The sequence below is a fragment of the Embiotoca jacksoni genome, unplaced genomic scaffold, assembly GCF_022577435.1.
Source record: "Embiotoca jacksoni isolate LCO1_2020_lvr unplaced genomic scaffold, fEmbJac1.0.p SCAF_1, whole genome shotgun sequence".
Lineage (NCBI taxonomy): Eukaryota > Metazoa > Chordata > Actinopteri > Embiotocidae > Embiotoca > Embiotoca jacksoni.
This window is the reverse complement of record NW_027185229.1, coordinates 2,247,153-2,263,597: the sequence shown is the minus strand read 5'-3', so window position 1 is coordinate 2,263,597 and position 16,445 is coordinate 2,247,153. Positions and strand designations below refer to the sequence as shown.

The following is a 16,445-nucleotide window of genomic DNA, read 5'->3' as shown; positions in this document are numbered from 1 at the left end:
ACCTCTGGCAAAATCCATCACATAACAATAACACTGTCGTCTGTGTTCTTGGTTGTTTGTATATAAAATATATAGATATATACTGTACTGTATATACTGTGCATTTTATATTTTTTTCCTGCTATTTTATTGCTTTCTATTGTTCTATTATTATCTTATTGCTTCTGTATGCTGCTGTAGCAAAAAATTCCCCTCGGGGATTAATAAAGTAAATACCTAACCCTAACACCTGAAGGCTTTTACTGCTCACACTTGTCTGATCTGAACCCTCTGAGGGAGAGGAAGAAAAAAGCCTCCATTAGCGTATGTGACTTTGCAAAATTAAGCTTCATAATCACTTCAGAAAGTTTAAACACATTTATTCAGGTAACTTAATCTGTCCTAATATACAACAAATCCATTCAAAAACATATGGACACTCTAATTATGTACATGTTAAGTTCCAGGTAGCCACAATTATTCACAAACTATACAAATTCAGCCCTTTAAGTACACGTATTTGTTAATTTGGTACACTGAATCTGATTGTAGCGGCCTTTGTTTTCCTTTGCTAAATTAAGGTAAATTAAATAAAGTTAAGCTCTTGTCAAAAACAAGAAGAAAGGACACACTTGAAAGGTTCATCGTTCAGTGTTTTCATTTCCTTTAACAGTACGCAAGTACCCAAAGGAAAACACAAATCTGTACGAAATGATGTAGAAAGTCTGAGTTTTTAGAAGCTTTTTGAAAAATATCTGGTGACACAGCGTGTGTACAAACAGTTGAGAAATCTCTGTTCACTTAATTATCAAAACAAAGCACATCAGAAAGTTTCCAATGCGGTGGGAGCTGGAATGTGAAGCCGAGTCCTTTGTTTTCCATTTCACAAATGTACTTGACAGTAAATAGAAACCTGTTATGCAGACACTCATTCAGGCCACAGAGCTGCACAACATCCCGCGTCGTCGACGGCAACAGAGAAGACAAAAGAAAGTCATAATTTAAGTGTGGACAAACCGTGTGCTGCTGACAACCTCAGGACAAGATGCACATATTCAGAGAAACTGAAAAATATCTCCAAGAACGCACGTCTATTTAGCCGACTATCAAAACGGAGTCCCATCAAAAAGGGGAAAATGCATATCTTCATTCAGCCGCACGCGTGCAGCTGAGACGTCGCAGTTTCATCGTGCAACATTTAAACGGTGCCTGTTAAAGACGGCGACATTATTATTGCCTATTCAAGACACACGGACACACTTTCTGAATGTGCAAACAGCTGGGTCGATATTATCTTCCAGGTTTAACAGCAATAATTTACTCAAGTAGGATCTTCTTTTATATATATATATATATATATATATATATATATATATATATATATATATATATATATAGAGTCTCCCCTCGCTGCTGGTCTCCACAAGAGTTCACCATCACAGAAGCTGCACGCAGCGAGCTCATATGTCCACGTCGTCTGAGTCGGAGGTGCTGGATGACTGGGACTCCTCCTGGGACTCTCCCCACACAAACCTGTAGTTGTTCTCCAGCTCCTGCTGCCTTTTCTGCTCTTTGTAAACCTCTTCGGTGCCTCCAGTCTGCAGAGAGGAAAGAAGAGAGGTTTAAAAAAAAAAACCAAAAAAACACAAGCTTTCTGACTGAATGTTTTTAAACCTGCTGACAAAAAAAAAAAAAAGAAGTTAAAATTGTTTCACCAAAAAAAGAAAAGAAAAAAGAAATCACTAATAAACAGTCAGTAACCTGATGTTCTGAATGTTGATTACAAAACACATACAGGATTTTGTTTTGTGGAAAGTGTAACACATAGTTGTGTACAGGTGTATGCATAAGTTTGGACACCTCTGGATAACTAGGTAGGTAGGTAGGTAGGTAGGTATTTACTTTATTAATCCCGGAGGGGAAATTTTTTTCGCTACAGCAGCATACATACAGAAGCAATAAGACAATAATAGAAACAATAGAATAAAATAATAATAGAATAGAATAGAATAATATAATAATAGAAAAGCAATAAAATAAAATAGCAGTAAATAGCAGTAAAAAATATAAATATAAAATGCACAGTATATACAGTACATTATATATTATATACAACAAACCAAGAAACAGTCAACATATATATATATATGTATATATATATATATACAGTACAGTATATATCTATATATATAAATAATATACAAACAAACCAAGAAACACAGTCAACAGTGTTATTGTACTGTGATGGATTTTGCCAGAGGTGAGTTATTGTAAAGTCTTATTGCAGTGGGCAGGAATGATCTCCTGTATCAGGAATGATCTCCTGTATCTGTCCTTGTGACAGCGGAGCTGGAGGAATCTTTTAGAGAAAGTGCTCCTCTGTCCCTGCAGCAGGTGGTGGAGAGGGTGGACAGGATTATCCAATATGGACAATAATTTGTTCAGCGTCCTCCTCTCCACCACCTTTTCCAGGCTGTCCAGTTTGCAGCCGATGATGGAGCCGGCCTTCTTAACCAGCTTGTTAAGTCTGTTGGTGTCACCGGCTCCAATGCTGCCCCCCCAGCAGACCCCAGTGAAGTACAATGCACTGGCCACAACAGACTGGTAGAACATCTCCAACATCATGCTGCACACATTGAAGGATCGAAGTTTCCTCAAGAAAAAGAGTCGACTCATCACCTTCTTGTAGACAGCATTGATGTTGGTCTTCCAGTTCAGTCTGTTGTCATGGAGACACCCAGGTACTTGTACTCCTCAACCATGTCCACCTCCTCTCCCAGAACTCTCAGCGGTTGTGGAGCCGTCGCCTTCCTTCTGAAGTCGACCACCATCTCTCTGGTCTTGGCCACGTTCAGGAGCAGCTGATTTCTACCCGCCCACTCCACAAAGTCCTCCACTCCTCCCGTCCATCCCTTATACATCCGACCACTGCAGAGTCATCAGAGAACTTCTGCAGATGTCTTGACTCTGAGTTGTACTGGAAGTCAGTTGTGTATAAGGTGAACAGAAAGGGAGACAGAACAGTTCCCTGAGGAGCTCCAGTACCACTGACCACCGTATCAGACAGCACACTGCACAGACGGACAAACTGTGGTCTGCCTGTCAGGTAGTCATTGATCCAGGAGACGGTGGACGCGTCCACCCCCACCACCCGCAGCTTCTCACTCAGCAGCAGTGGTTGGATGGTGTTGAATGCACTGGAGAAATCAAAGAAAGTGATTCTCACAGAGTCACCGGTTCCATCCAGGTGAGACTGAGCTCGTTGCAGCAGGTAGATGATGGCGTCATCCACTCCCACATGAGGCTGGTACGCAAATTGCAGAGGGTCCAGAGAAGATTTCACCAGCGGCCTGAGGTGGGCCAAGACCAGCCTCTCCAGCACCTTCATCACATGAGATGTGAGGGCAACCGGTCGGTAGTCATTGAGGGCAGATGGAGTCTTCTTCTTGGGGACAGGAACCAGACAGGACGTCTTCCACAGCACCGGGACTTCCTCCTGCTTCAGGCTCAGGTTGAAGAGGTGTTGTAGGACCTCAGCCAGCTGGACGGCGCAGGTCTCCTCCCTGTCCCCAGACCTGAAGGCTGCTTTCTTCTTATTAAGAAGCACCTTCAGGTCACTGGTGATCCACGGTTTATTGTTGGGGAAGCATTTTACAGTCCGGGATGGTACGGTGGTGTGTTCACAGAATTTGATGTATTCTGTGATACAGTCCGTCCTGCTGTTGATGTCCTCCCCATGTGGTCCAAACAGCACATCCCAGTCCGTGGACTCAAAGCAGTCCTGCAGGGCGTCTTTAGCCTCCTGTGTCCACCTCCTCACAGTCCTGGTGGTCACAGGTTGCCTCTGCACCAGGGGAACATACCTGGGAGTCAGCAGGACCAGGTTGTGATCAGACCTACCATGGGGGGGGGGGGGGGGGAAGGGCAGTAGTACTGTATGCATCCATGGCATTAGCATACAGTAAGTCCAGGGTTTTATTGTTCCGTGTGGGGCAGTTAACATACTGGTGCAAAGTTGGCAGTACTTTATCCAGACTGGTTAAAGTCTCCAGTAACTAACAAAAATGCACCGGGATGCTTAGTCTGCAGTTTAGCCACAGTGGAGTGGATGGTGTCCACTGCTGCCTCTACGTCAGCTGATGGAGGAATGTACACAGCGATAACAATGGCGGACGTGAACTCCCTCAGTAAATAATACAGACGCATCCCCACGGCTAGAAGTTCAATGTCCGGGCCACAAAAACGTTCCTTCACACACACGTGGTCGGGATTGCACCACCTCTCGTTCACATAGACTTCAATCCCTCCACCTTTCTTCTTGCCGCTCTGCACAACGTCTCTGTCCGCCCGAACAGTCCTGAAGCCGGGTACGGCCGCGCTGTGGTCCGGGAAATGTGAGTGCAGCCACGTCTCGGTGAAACACATGATGCTACACTCCCGGTACTCTCTCTGGGTCTTTACCAGCGCCGAGCTCGTCCGTCTTGTTAACCAACGACCTCACGTTCCCCATTAAGATCTCCGGTACCGCTGGTTTGTATTTCCTCCTTTCCGCCTTCATCTTAGCTCCAGCTCTGCAACCCCGCCGTCTTCTCCGAAGTTCAACGGGGATCTCAGGCCTCGCTCCGGGCAGCAGCAGTAGAGGTCTACTCAGCGTGATCAGCTGATCACAAGAGTAAACAATAACAGAGCCCCCATCCAGAAACGTGGAAAAATTACGGTCCATTACGGACCGTTAACTTAACACACGAGAGAAAGAAAAAAAAAACAACAACAACTCCGAAGAGGAGAAAGGCTTAAAAAAAATACTAATAATACTAATAACAAGGGGAGGGGAGCTGCTGCAACAGGCTGCCGCTAGCGCGGCGCCATCTTGCGATAACTACAAAGAAAAAAAAAATACACCCATAAAAACTTCAACTGTTACAGAACTATTAACTTATTGTCTGGAAAAAAATTATTTATAAAAAAAAATTGAAACAGTAATTCTGACGTGGTCAGCCATGTGAAGTCTCTGGGCTTGTTAGACCTGAACGGACTCATTGAGCAGGTCCAGGATCAGTGGACAGGTCTGATTCCTGAGCTGATCTCATCTTTCCCTCTTTGTTGTAACACCGATAGCAATAGAGCACCTGACATCTAAAAATGAAGTCAGCTGATGCCGACAAAACAGCACGAAGGCTGTAAAAAGACATCAAAGAGCTTCAAGGGGAAGATAAACAAAAACCTTCAGAAAAAACATGAACTACTGCTGTACAGAAAGGTAAAAAAATGTTTTTTTTAAAAGTGACCGCAGAGGAGCTGCAGGAAGGTTCAGTTTCCACTGTCGTACACACAACGTCATCTTCAGGTATGAAAAGCTACATCTGGACAAACCAGAGTCGCAGCGAGGTGTGAAGAAGTTAAACTGAGGTCTTTTCAACAATCACAAAAGGTATTTTTGGAGAAGAAAAGGACCATTTGAGGAAAATGACACGTAATCCACTATTAAACAGGGAGGTTGACATGTTGAGGGAAGACTGGATTCTGGATGTAAATGTCAGTCAGCTGTTTAAAAGAGGCTGAGGGAAGATCTTAAAGACAACATGAAGATGTCCTGAAGTATCTCAGAGCTTAAAGTGATCCGCAAGAAGGAGTGGCTGAAAAACCCAAAACAAACCACAGAGACTCTCCGATGAGGTTACTTATTATCGAGTCGGGAACTCAAAGTTGAGCGTACAACACAACACATGTTGAAACTGGAATAAAAGCACAAATATCCTGAAATACCTGATCTAGATCTTGAACTAGTAGATGACACCAAAGCAATAGTTGTGTGAAAAGGCCTTTTTCATTGTGTTAAACAGCAGCTTAATGTTTCATCTCATTCAGTTTTTAGGATGGAAGTAGCTGAAGGTGTTCAGGCAAAGTAGCTCAACAATAAAACTAAACAGTGAAGCCTGTTCATGGTTTAAACCTTTAAAAAAACCCACAAAAAACAAAGTAAGAAATCTTCAAATATGTCTGTTACTGGAATACTTGATTCTTGTTGTTCTGGGTTTTGTACCCTCATGGTTGAAATGCACTTATTGTAAGTCGCTTTGGACAAAAGCGTCAGATAAATGAAATGTAATGTAATAAAATGTGATTTAATTTTACAGTCATCATAAAATTTGCAGCCAGTTATCTGAGTACAAAGGGTGAAAAACAGAAGAATAATATCCTTCTACACACTGACCGCTTGTACTTACATACACTGCAGTTAAGCGTCACTGTGGTTGTTGTCTGTTTTATTGTTACATATTTATACTTTTCTTGTTTTATCTTTGTATTAATGCTGAGAAACAATACTTTGATCTCTCTGATCTCACATGGTGGATTGACAGTCAAGTTGAAGTGATTTACTGATAAGCAAATGCTTCTGCTGCCATGAAAACACACAGCGTGTGCGTGTGTGTGTGTGTGTGCGTGTGTGTGTGTGTGCGTGCGTGTGCGTGTGTGTGTGTGCGTGTGTGTGTGTGTGTGTGCGTGTGTGTGTGTGTGTGTGTGTGTGTGCGTGCGCGTCATGCAAACCCAATAAAAAGGCTTTTAAATTACCAGGAGGTTTATGAGCAGCTCCCTGAAGGACTTTGTATCTTCTTCAGTCAGCCACTGATCACCGGCCTCCTCGGCGTTCTTCCGCGTCAAGATCTTCACCTCGATTTTACCTGAAAAGAAAAGAAAAATACGGCAAAAGGAGATTTTTATGGTCGGACACGTGCACGGGAGGAAGAGAACCGAACCACATGTTCGTAATTAGGATGAAGAATGGTACAAAGACAACAGTGGATGGAAAAGGAAGAACACACATGGCTGACACGCCTTTCATTTGTCTTTCATTTGAGTTTTTTTTTTTTTTTTCTTCCGCTATCCTGATCTTTAATTTCTGATATGATATCAAGTGACTTCTGATAGGATGAGAGGAGGAAGTACAGCACTGAATGCTCAAGACGACAGATGGAAGAGAGAAAAGGCCGTGAGTGTTTTTTCGGGCGCTCCCCCCTTCATTACCTTCAGCCTTCAGTCCTGCCTTCTCTAGCTGCTCTTTAACCACGTCCTTTATGTGCTGCCACTGCGGGTCTCCTTCGCCCATCTCCTGAACTTTGACCTCCCCATCGGGGCTGCTGCCCGTCTTATACTTAGTAATTTTGATCTTAACATGGTCGTCAGCCGCTTGGTCTGGGGGTGACGAGACAAAAGAGGGACAAACAAGAACAGTTCACCTCAGAGAGCCCGGCAGGAGGGTCACAGGATGGAGGTGGGAGGAGCCAGAAATGGGTCATCCAAAAGCACTGATTGATAAACATCACATGTGTCATACATGAAATTACTGCGTTTCAGTAATTTCCATTTGGATTAATGAAAATAAAGTCACCCACAGCTACATGAGTGACCACCACCTGACCACAGAGACCTGAGAGCAGAAATCCTCTTTGCATCGAGCTCCATGTGTGCGTCTCTTCTGGGATGGAAGATGAACGTCTATTGTAAATGTGGATGAAACATGGAGATGGCTGAGGTGACACAGGTGACTGGAGGAGGGGATGGAGGTCCAGTTACCTGGTTGCTTGGGGGCCAAGCTGGGGCTCCCCCTGGTGGGGTCGCTGGCTCTTTGGGCGCCTGATGTCTGCTGCTCCGGGTCTTGGCCGTCTTTGTCCTCCAGATGATCGAGCAGCTTGTCCAGTGTCGTCTCCAACGTCTGCGTCGCCTGAGTGCGATCGAACTCTCCTTTCAGACCCTCCGTCTCCAGCTCCTGCTGAGCCTGCGATACGGACAGAACCTGGTCACAAACTTGACGCATTAATAGGTTTGATCTCTTTACATCAGGGGTCTCCAACCTGCAGCTCCACCCATTTCTGAGTAGCTCGCTGAAGGTTACACTTCTATTTCATAATTTTTGTTTATTTTATTTGTTAACCTGTCTGAGAGAACAATGCTATCAACGCGATGGATTACCGAGTGGACGATCTCCCCTCTCTCCCTCCACCTGTGTCTGCTCCGCACCTTGTCAGTGCAGCAGAGGTGGAGCTCCGCCCACAGTGAGACAGAGATCAGAGGACGAAAACACAGCAGAGGTGGAGCTCCACCCACAGTGAGACACACAGAGATCAGAGGACAGAAACACAGCAGAGGTGGAGCTCCACCCACAGTGAGAGAGACAGAGTTCAGAGGACAGAAACACAGCAGAGGTGGAGCTCCGCTCACAGTGAGACACACAGAGATCAGAGGACACAAACACAGCAGAGGTGGAGCTCCACCCACAGTGAGAGAGACAGAGTTCAGAGGACAGAAACACAGCAGAGGTGGAGCTCCGCTCACAGTGAGACACACAAAGATCAGAGGACACAAACACAGCAGAGGTGGAGCTCCACCCACAGTGAGACACAGAGATCAGAGGACAGAAACAGCAGAGACTCTCACACTGAGCTGGAAACAAACAGCTGCTCAGAAATGAGGTCAATAACAGAAATACAATATTTTCAGCTGCACCGCAACAGAGGGGGCGGAGCTATAAAGAGTGAAGCTAAATGCAGCAACTTCTCAAATTAAAAACGCGCACATGCTGTTAAATTTAAGAAGTTGTGACACAAAATGCGTGTTGAGTATCAGTTTGTTATTGTTGTTCACAAAAGAATCTGATTCAGCTATGTGAATAAGTGTTACTAAACATAGTCGCTCTCAGAAGAAGAAAGGGTGGAGGCCCCTGACATACGTAACGTCTCTTCTCTGACACCTCATTTATGATGTTGTCGAACTCCTTCTGCATTTCATCCTTTATCTCTTCGATCTTGTCGGAGGGCACCGAGAGGTCGGCCATCTCGTCCTCGAACTCCTGCAGCAGCCGTTCATCTTCTGCTTTCTCCTCCTCGCTCAGCTTCTCTGTCGTCCCGCTGCTCGCTGGTTTCTCACCTCTATCTTTGGCTTGGTTTTGTGCTTTCTAAAAAAAAAAATGGATCAGAATAACTATGCAGTGCAAAGAAAAACAAATACAGGCCAAGAGATTTAAAAAGAACAAGAAGCACTGACCTTCCTGTTACTCTCCTTCAGGTGTTGGACGAATTTCATCAGGTCTGCTGGGTCAGTGATTATTTTAAAGTTGAACTTTTCTACTAAAAAAGAACAAAAAAGAAGATCATAAATGTATAAATAACTAACAGTTATTCAGTCTGTATATCAGGTAAAAAAAAACCTGCAAAGGTAACACTGCTTCTTCCCATCCTGTTTGATTTGTCATTTATTAATGTGAATGATCAGAGATGGCTTTAGTTCTTCCTCGTGAGTTATAAAAGCAGCACCTTCATCACCATCGTCCATGACTTCATTGTCTGTCTGTGAGTTATAGTCTCCATCTGCTGCCTGTGAGGGAAACAAAATCAGGTTAGAGTTGAGTAATAAAAGGAGAGTCAGCCGGCGCCCTCTAGTGGTCAACGGACTCAGGAGACTTTATTCAAATCTTCACATTGAAAAGAAAAACTTACAAATCAATGTGTAAAGAAACTGGAGTTTACTTTACTCATGTGTTTCTTCAGTCTGAACTTTGTCCAGGTTATAATCAATAAATATTTCTGACTACATCTGAATTTTGAACCTTGCACTCTTTCGTCAGCTGTTTTTTTTTTTCAAACAATTTAAAGTCCAGTCTTTTCCTGACTATTAAAAAGCTAAAACTCCACGACCTCTAAAGAACAGACGAACAGGCTATCGGCTATCGTTGTGCTGAGCGGACAAGAAGCAGACCCATTATTTTATGAGAATATATTATATTTTGATAAATAGCAACTAAAATGTAAACATATATAATTTCCAGATTTTTCAGAACTTGGCCTAAAAAATTATGAAATCCCTTGATTCAAAAATTCTCTGATGTTCCATGTAATTCCCCGACCAGTGGGAACCCTGCTTTCAGTCACCTGTCAGCCATCATTCGTTTTGAGGTCAAATAAACGTATTTCCAAGACATGTTGGTTTACCTGATTCTCCTGTTGCGAAGTGGTTGTTTTTGAATTCCCGGGTTTTGTGACTCCCTCCCAGAAGTCCGAGTCTTCAGCCTCTTCTGACGCAGCCTCTCCAGAAACATCAGCTGCACCTGTTTCAAAACAAAAGCACCTCGAGTCACATGAAGCCTCTTCAAATAAATACGTGGATGAAGTGATTTGACTCTGAAGGTCACGAGTGGATAAAGTCGCACCTTTTCCGTCGGCCTGGTTCGGGTCAGCGCTCGGTGCCGCTGGAGTCTCCTCTGCCGTTACTTCCACGGCTCCATCTGCTCCTTCATTACCAGCTAACATCTCATCAAGGCTCCTCAGCTCCTCTGAGATCTGCTCTACTTTTCGCTTTGTGTCCGCTGGGAACAAACAAGAGGAAGAGCGGAAGAGGGAGGCACAGAAAGACAAAAGAAAGCACATGAAGGGAGATCATGTCACGCATTTCTGATTACGACAGGAGGGAATCAAAATGGGTGCTTTTTATATCATGTACCTGTATTAATGCATCTAATACCCAATACATGTTAAAAAATATATCAAGTTTTACCACCTTTAGCCTCCTGTCTTCTATCACTATCACACTTCCAAACACTCCTTTCCCACATCATGTCCTCCGTCTCTCATCTCCCAAATCACTACAACACTTTGACCTTCGTGTCATCGTCCACTCACAGACTTGCGCCTTGACGTAATCCATGTACTGCTGTGCGCTGAGCGCCGGCTGGCAGACGATGCCCTGTGGCTTGGCAGTGGACGGCGGCCGCAGGAAAGGATGCTGGCAGGTGCGACTGGTGTGAATCGTCAGCACATAGCGGCACGACTGAGGCTCGTCCACTCGGGCGATGTAGTCGCCGGAGCCCTCCTCACACACGAACTGGAAGGAGCAGAGGAAAACTGTCTGGATAAGTCCAGCATAGAAATGTGCTCTGACTTTTTACAGTGTAAGGCAAAATATATATATATATATATATATATATATATATATATATATATTTTTTTTTTATTTTTTTTTTTATTATTTTTTTTATTAAGAAGTAAATGTGATCCAGGGTTTCCACTGCAGAGTCAAAGAATTGATCTAAAAATAGCGGTCATTAGCTCTCGACCTAATAATCTACATCTTTAATTTGTGTCGGTGAGCACTGATGATACCAGACGTTCACACTGACAACAACCAGCTAACTGACGTTACAGCTACATACAGTAGATGGAAAATATTACATTTTGATAAATGGAAACTAAAACTAAAACAAGCAAACACTCAGCCCAAAAAATATAAAATGAATAAAAACCCAGACTATCCCTGTCTGGAAAAGAGTTTTTAAAATTCTTCATCACAGTTTTAATTTTATGAGCTTAAAATGTTGTTTTAACACAAACAGTCTTTGGGACATGTGCAGAAGTTTGGGCACTCAAAGCACTGAGTAACCGCCCCGCTGTGAACATCAAAGCTTTCTAGTCTTGATTGTTGAGTTTTCATCCACTCGTCCTTCCAGATCACTTCAAGTTCAGAGATACTTTCAAGGTGTCTGTTACGCACAGCGTTTCTAAAACCCCCGCCAGATATTCCAAACATGTACAAAAGTTTGATCTTTATTTGAAGCCTTTCTTGACAGATCGCATGATAAGAATTTTCTAATATCTAGCCGAGTCTGTTCTTCCTTTTATCTGTGCAAAGCTTCCTGTTCAACTGATCGTCACACGGCCTTTAAGCAGAATATTTCCAGTTTCCCTCTCGTGACTCCTTCCTGCAGAACCCGCAAGACCGAAGCTTTATTTTCACATCCTCAGTCTTTCGCTTTGAGGAGCACAAGACTGTCTGAGAATTTATCAACTCAGGAATCGTCACCATCATCTGACAATTCAAGTCCGAATAAGTAAATTAAGACCGAAACAAGTTTAACATTTTATGAAACTGAAGCTGTAGGATGACCCAAATAGGTCACATGCCACAATCAGTTCCGTTTTTTTTTTTTAAGGTCATGAAATAAAAAGTGCATTACTATTTGAAGAACCACTCATTTCATAATAATTAGTATCTGTAGTTTTCTGTGTCTTTTTGCAGTAGTTTTATGTCTCTACACTTTGTGTCTGTGTGTTTTTGTTCGACTCTTTGTTCGACCCTAACCCTTTGTGGGTATTTTTGGCTCTTTTCTTGTTTTGCATGTTTATGTCGCTATTTTGTGGTTGCTGCCATCGTTTTGTCTATTTGTGGTCATTTTGTGTCTCTTGGTAGTCGTTTGATGTCTCTTTCAGGTTTTTTTGTGTGTAATTGAAGTAATTCTGTGTATTTGTGGGTTCATTTACATGCTTTCACTTCAAAGTCAACACAATATGTAATTTTCCCAGGTGTGTGCATACCTTTGCATATAGATGTACCTCGTGTTTGGACGAGCAAAGGCACAAATCAAAACGAGACAAAACGAGACAAAGCCGCTGCGGTTTGGACGGGATATAAATGTCTTGTCAATTTAAATGAGGTCTCACCCGCACTTCAGTCTCTCTGGGATTTCCATTTAGGTCACATTTGGAGCCATTTACATACATTTGACTGTGGTATCGCTTCAGCCGGTGCTGTTTGGAGGCCTGCGAGACAAACAGGGAAGATGTTGTCATTCAACTCATCTGTAATTTAATAAACTGGCAGGTTGCAAATTTGTGAGTTTAAAAATCATCTCGTCGCAAATCTTCACTCCAAAATGGGCTCAAGACCTTCAGCTTTAAACTCCTACAAAAGGTTTAAGTCATATTATACAACCACGCAACTCTGTGAATGTTAATGTCCACTGGAAACCAAAAGATAAAAAAAATAAAAATGCAACCAAAATATGGAGGCAACTTTACCTTTGCAGTTTCATTGCTCCAATCAAATTCAGAGCCGTAATAACCCAGGAAGAGAACGTCCCCTTTGATTTCTGTGTCTGAGGAGAGAAGAACAACATCTGTCAGGAACAACGTGGAAAACAAGCTGCAGGTTTAAAAAAACGCTGAGGTCAGCACTCGCCTTCGAGGTGGTACTGTCTGATGTGCTGACCGTGACAGAACTCGTACGTCCACCAGTCCTTCGTCTGCAAGAAACACAAGACAGAAAACATTTAAAGAACGACATACGTCTCTTGACCCGTGGGAACCTTCTCATAATCTGTGTATGAGAGGTCTTATAATTAACCATGTTCTGCTTTTACATCAGTTCACCGTGGAGCCCAGTGCAGCTGCTGAGCATCTTGAGGCTGCACTGGAAAACTGGAAATACAAACGAGTACTCTTGTATCCGAAAACATTCAAACTACGTCCTGCAGTAAAAGATCCAGCTGTGACAGATTTCTAACAAATGTCTCAAATGCATAAACAGTCCAACCATGAATTGCTTTCACTTCAAAACTCAAAGCTGTTTACATCTCAAGGAAAATGAGAGCATTATGTACACTTTATACTGTGTTGGTGGTCAATTTTCATATGATTTTGAGCCTTTTGTAGATACTTAATGTGTGTTTTTCATACGAGGTCGTATCTTTATTTTCAGTTTTATAAATCTTAGTATGAGCTTCTATAATCAGTGTGAATTTCCTTTTTTTTTTGTGAACCGCTTTTGATCCTGAATCTGTATCCATTTAGGAAACATAGACATGAACTATGACTCGAAGGATCCGATCCCAGGACTTCCCTGACGTATCACACATGTATGACTGCATCACACGTGCCATTTGCAGACAGAACGGATGAGTGACAGCTGTCGTCGGTGTGATGCAGGTTGAATGTTAAAGCGTCTTCATCGCCGTGTGATGACACCGTGGAGGACCAACCTTCACGAGACACGGGGCATCGTGCATCGGCCCGAGCAGGTCTGGGACGTCCGGTCCAGCGTACCCCTCCGAGTCGGGCTCGGAGGCCGGGTCCTGGTGGAAACGGACGGCCTGGGCCGGGAGGCGACACTCGTACAGCTGCTTGTACTTACTGGACACCATCATCACTTCCTCTGTGTTGGTCTGAAAGAGGAGAACTGTCAGGGAGAGTGGCAGCATCTTATCAGGAACCAGATATCATAAAGTCTATCATATTATATCATATTATAGGCAGAGCAGTGCATGAGTGTGGCTCGTTGATGGATCTTTAACTACATGGTTTGCGGCTCCGCATGTGATCAGCTGTTTCCAGTCCAGACGGGTTGTGTGCAGGTGGGACTGAGGAAGAGGAGGTTGTGTTGTGACAGCTGACGTGCTGCGTATGTCACTTTAGAACACCTGCAGCATAAATAAGTCTTCATGTAATGTAATACCTTCTTTCTGTTCATGTTACCTCGCAGACAGACGGGTACTGTTCATGTACAACCTTCAAAGGACGATATCTGACGCGAACAGACGTTAGCACACATTCGAGCTAACAAGCTACACGTTAGCGCCTGCTCCCTCCCTCCCTCCCTCACCTGCCCCATGATGACGGGATCCGGGAGGATTTGAATCCCGTATTTCATCTCATTAAGCTCCTCCAGGTTCAAGGAGGCTGGGACGCAGAGGGGACATATCAACAGGAAAACGTACAATCTGTTCAGCCGTCGCACGGTGGAGGCAGCCATCGTTGACTCGCTCCTCACTTGTCTGATAGCAACAACACAGCGAAGGCCTGACATGGTGGCAGCGGATTGGTCAGCGAGAGAAAGGGCTGCTTTGTGATTGGCTGGTTTTCTGCGTCTCTCGCCTGCGTTCTATTTCCGGGGTGAGTTTGTTAATGACACCGGCAGGTAGCGGATGGACGGAGTCTTTGTCTTATTCTGTCTCGAAGAACTGAATTCCTGTGAAGCACTTTGTGACCGTGCTCTGTGAACGGAGCTCTACTAAAGAAACGTGACTTACGTAAAACCCTTTTTGGATTTTAAAGACGTTTATAAACACTGCACATGTCGGGGGTCAACGCCTCCACTTTAAATAAACTCACACTTTGGGAGGGAAAACACGTGACACAAGGTGTGACACAACAACCCAGTTTGGCCAAATTACGATCATTGGGATTATTTTCTTACTTGGAAACCTCAGGCGACTGTTTTCTAAGATTTCTGAGGTCCACAGTTCACATTGTTTGCACTATAAGCACAAATAAGCACACATCGGGTTGAATTATTAACTAATACTGTGTGTTTAACTGAATATTAGTGTGGAAATTTAGGACATACACTTCCCTTTTGAACACACACACACACACACACACACACACACATTTGTGCACAGACGCTCAAACACACTCATCTAACCATGCATGCATCATTATGTTAATAAGATGGTTTTAATTTTTGGAATAATAAACGATGCGTGAGTTTGAATGAATGTCTCAAACAGCGGGCTGATGATGAAATGTGTTTTGCATCGTTTGTCGGAGCTCCGTGATGTCTCCGCCGCCGCCGCCGCTCCGCTGACCGACCGCCTGCGTTGAGGTGCGGCGCGTCTCCGCTGCGCTGCAGCCGCGGTTGCTGCAGGGGGAGCATCCGTCCTTCCACAGCCCGCAGTGTGTTGCGATTTGTTTCATGAACTTTCTTTCCCTCATCTGTGAATATTTCCGCGTGCAAATGAGGAGTTCCCGTGGCACAGAGCTGTGTGGTGGGGGGGGCGTGGTTTGGTTCAGCTCCAGGAGGTACTGATTGGGGGCGTGTCCATTCCCGGACGTAGGTTAGGTGACCCGGGGTGCCGGCCCCCCCAACACCCTCCCCCGGTCCACTGGCGACATACCCTTATCCAGTAAGGATCCAGGGGGGGGGGGGACATCAGGCAATGGTGGATTCTGGCTGTACACAGTGGATGATTCACCAGAGCCTGGTTCGGCCCGGGGCGTTGGTGGAGGCATCAGGTGTGTGCATGTTCACGAGTATCCCATAGTGTCCGTGGAAATTAGATACTTGGGGGAAAAACATGGAGTAAAGGTTGCGGTTAGCTCCCGCCTTACACATCCTCTAATCTTGGGAACAGATTAGGTTTCATAAGGTCATGGGGTGTGCGGTGGTTTGATCCTCTATTGTTTGCAGTGCCGGAGGTCCCTCAGGCCTCCACGGGATTTCCTCCCTTTGAGCTGCTGTCGAGCAGGAAACCACGGGGGGAAGAGGGGGGGGGGGTGTTCGACCTCCTTAAAGAAAAGGAGGAAGTTCCGAGCCCCGGTCCTGGACCTGCGAGCTAAACTCCACACGCTGGGTCGGTGGTCACAGACGTGGCCCAGTTGCAGAAGCAGTTTGCTGACGTGTTCTCCCTCCGGCCAGGAAGCACGAACCTCATAGTGCACAACATTGAGACGTCTGCCAGCGTGACGGTGAGGTCGCGACCCTACAGGCTACCTGAACACAAGAGGAAAGTTGTTCAGAGGGAATTGGCTGCTATGCTGGAGATGGGCGTAATAGAAGAGTCCAACAGTGCCTGGTGTAGCCCCATCGTTCTTGTTGTCAAGAAGGATGGATCTATTCGGTTCTGTGTGGACTATCGCAGGGTG

The 16,445-nt window shown here is 44.5% G+C and overlaps 1 protein-coding gene across 4 annotated transcripts; it reads right to left on the bottom strand.

Moving 5' to 3' along the window:
- Positions 1 to 342: 342 nt before the first annotated feature.
- On the bottom strand, positions 343 to 14,610 carry os9 (OS9 endoplasmic reticulum lectin). Of its 4 annotated transcripts, none has more exons than XM_069154823.1 (15): positions 14,404 to 14,610; positions 13,784 to 13,966; positions 12,985 to 13,048; positions 12,825 to 12,901; positions 12,468 to 12,566; positions 10,653 to 10,854; positions 10,184 to 10,339; positions 9,966 to 10,081; positions 9,291 to 9,351; positions 9,022 to 9,101; positions 8,708 to 8,932; positions 7,555 to 7,756; positions 7,006 to 7,173; positions 6,553 to 6,662; positions 343 to 1,577 (listed from the first exon to the last, which is right to left on the bottom strand). In XM_069154823.1, exons 1-15 carry the CDS (start codon positions 14,605 to 14,607, stop codon positions 1,440 to 1,442), a joined length of 2,085 nt encoding a protein of 694 aa, XP_069010924.1. In that variant the 5' UTR covers positions 14,608 to 14,610; the 3' UTR covers positions 343 to 1,439. The 4 variants fall into 4 exon arrangements, with proteins under 4 accessions (XP_069010924.1, XP_069010913.1, XP_069010934.1 ...); XM_069154812.1 differs by having other exon boundaries at positions 9,022 to 9,104; positions 14,404 to 14,609; XM_069154833.1 differs by having other exon boundaries at positions 8,729 to 8,932; positions 9,022 to 9,104; positions 14,404 to 14,608.
- Between the last annotated feature and the right edge of the window lie 1,835 nt (positions 14,611 to 16,445).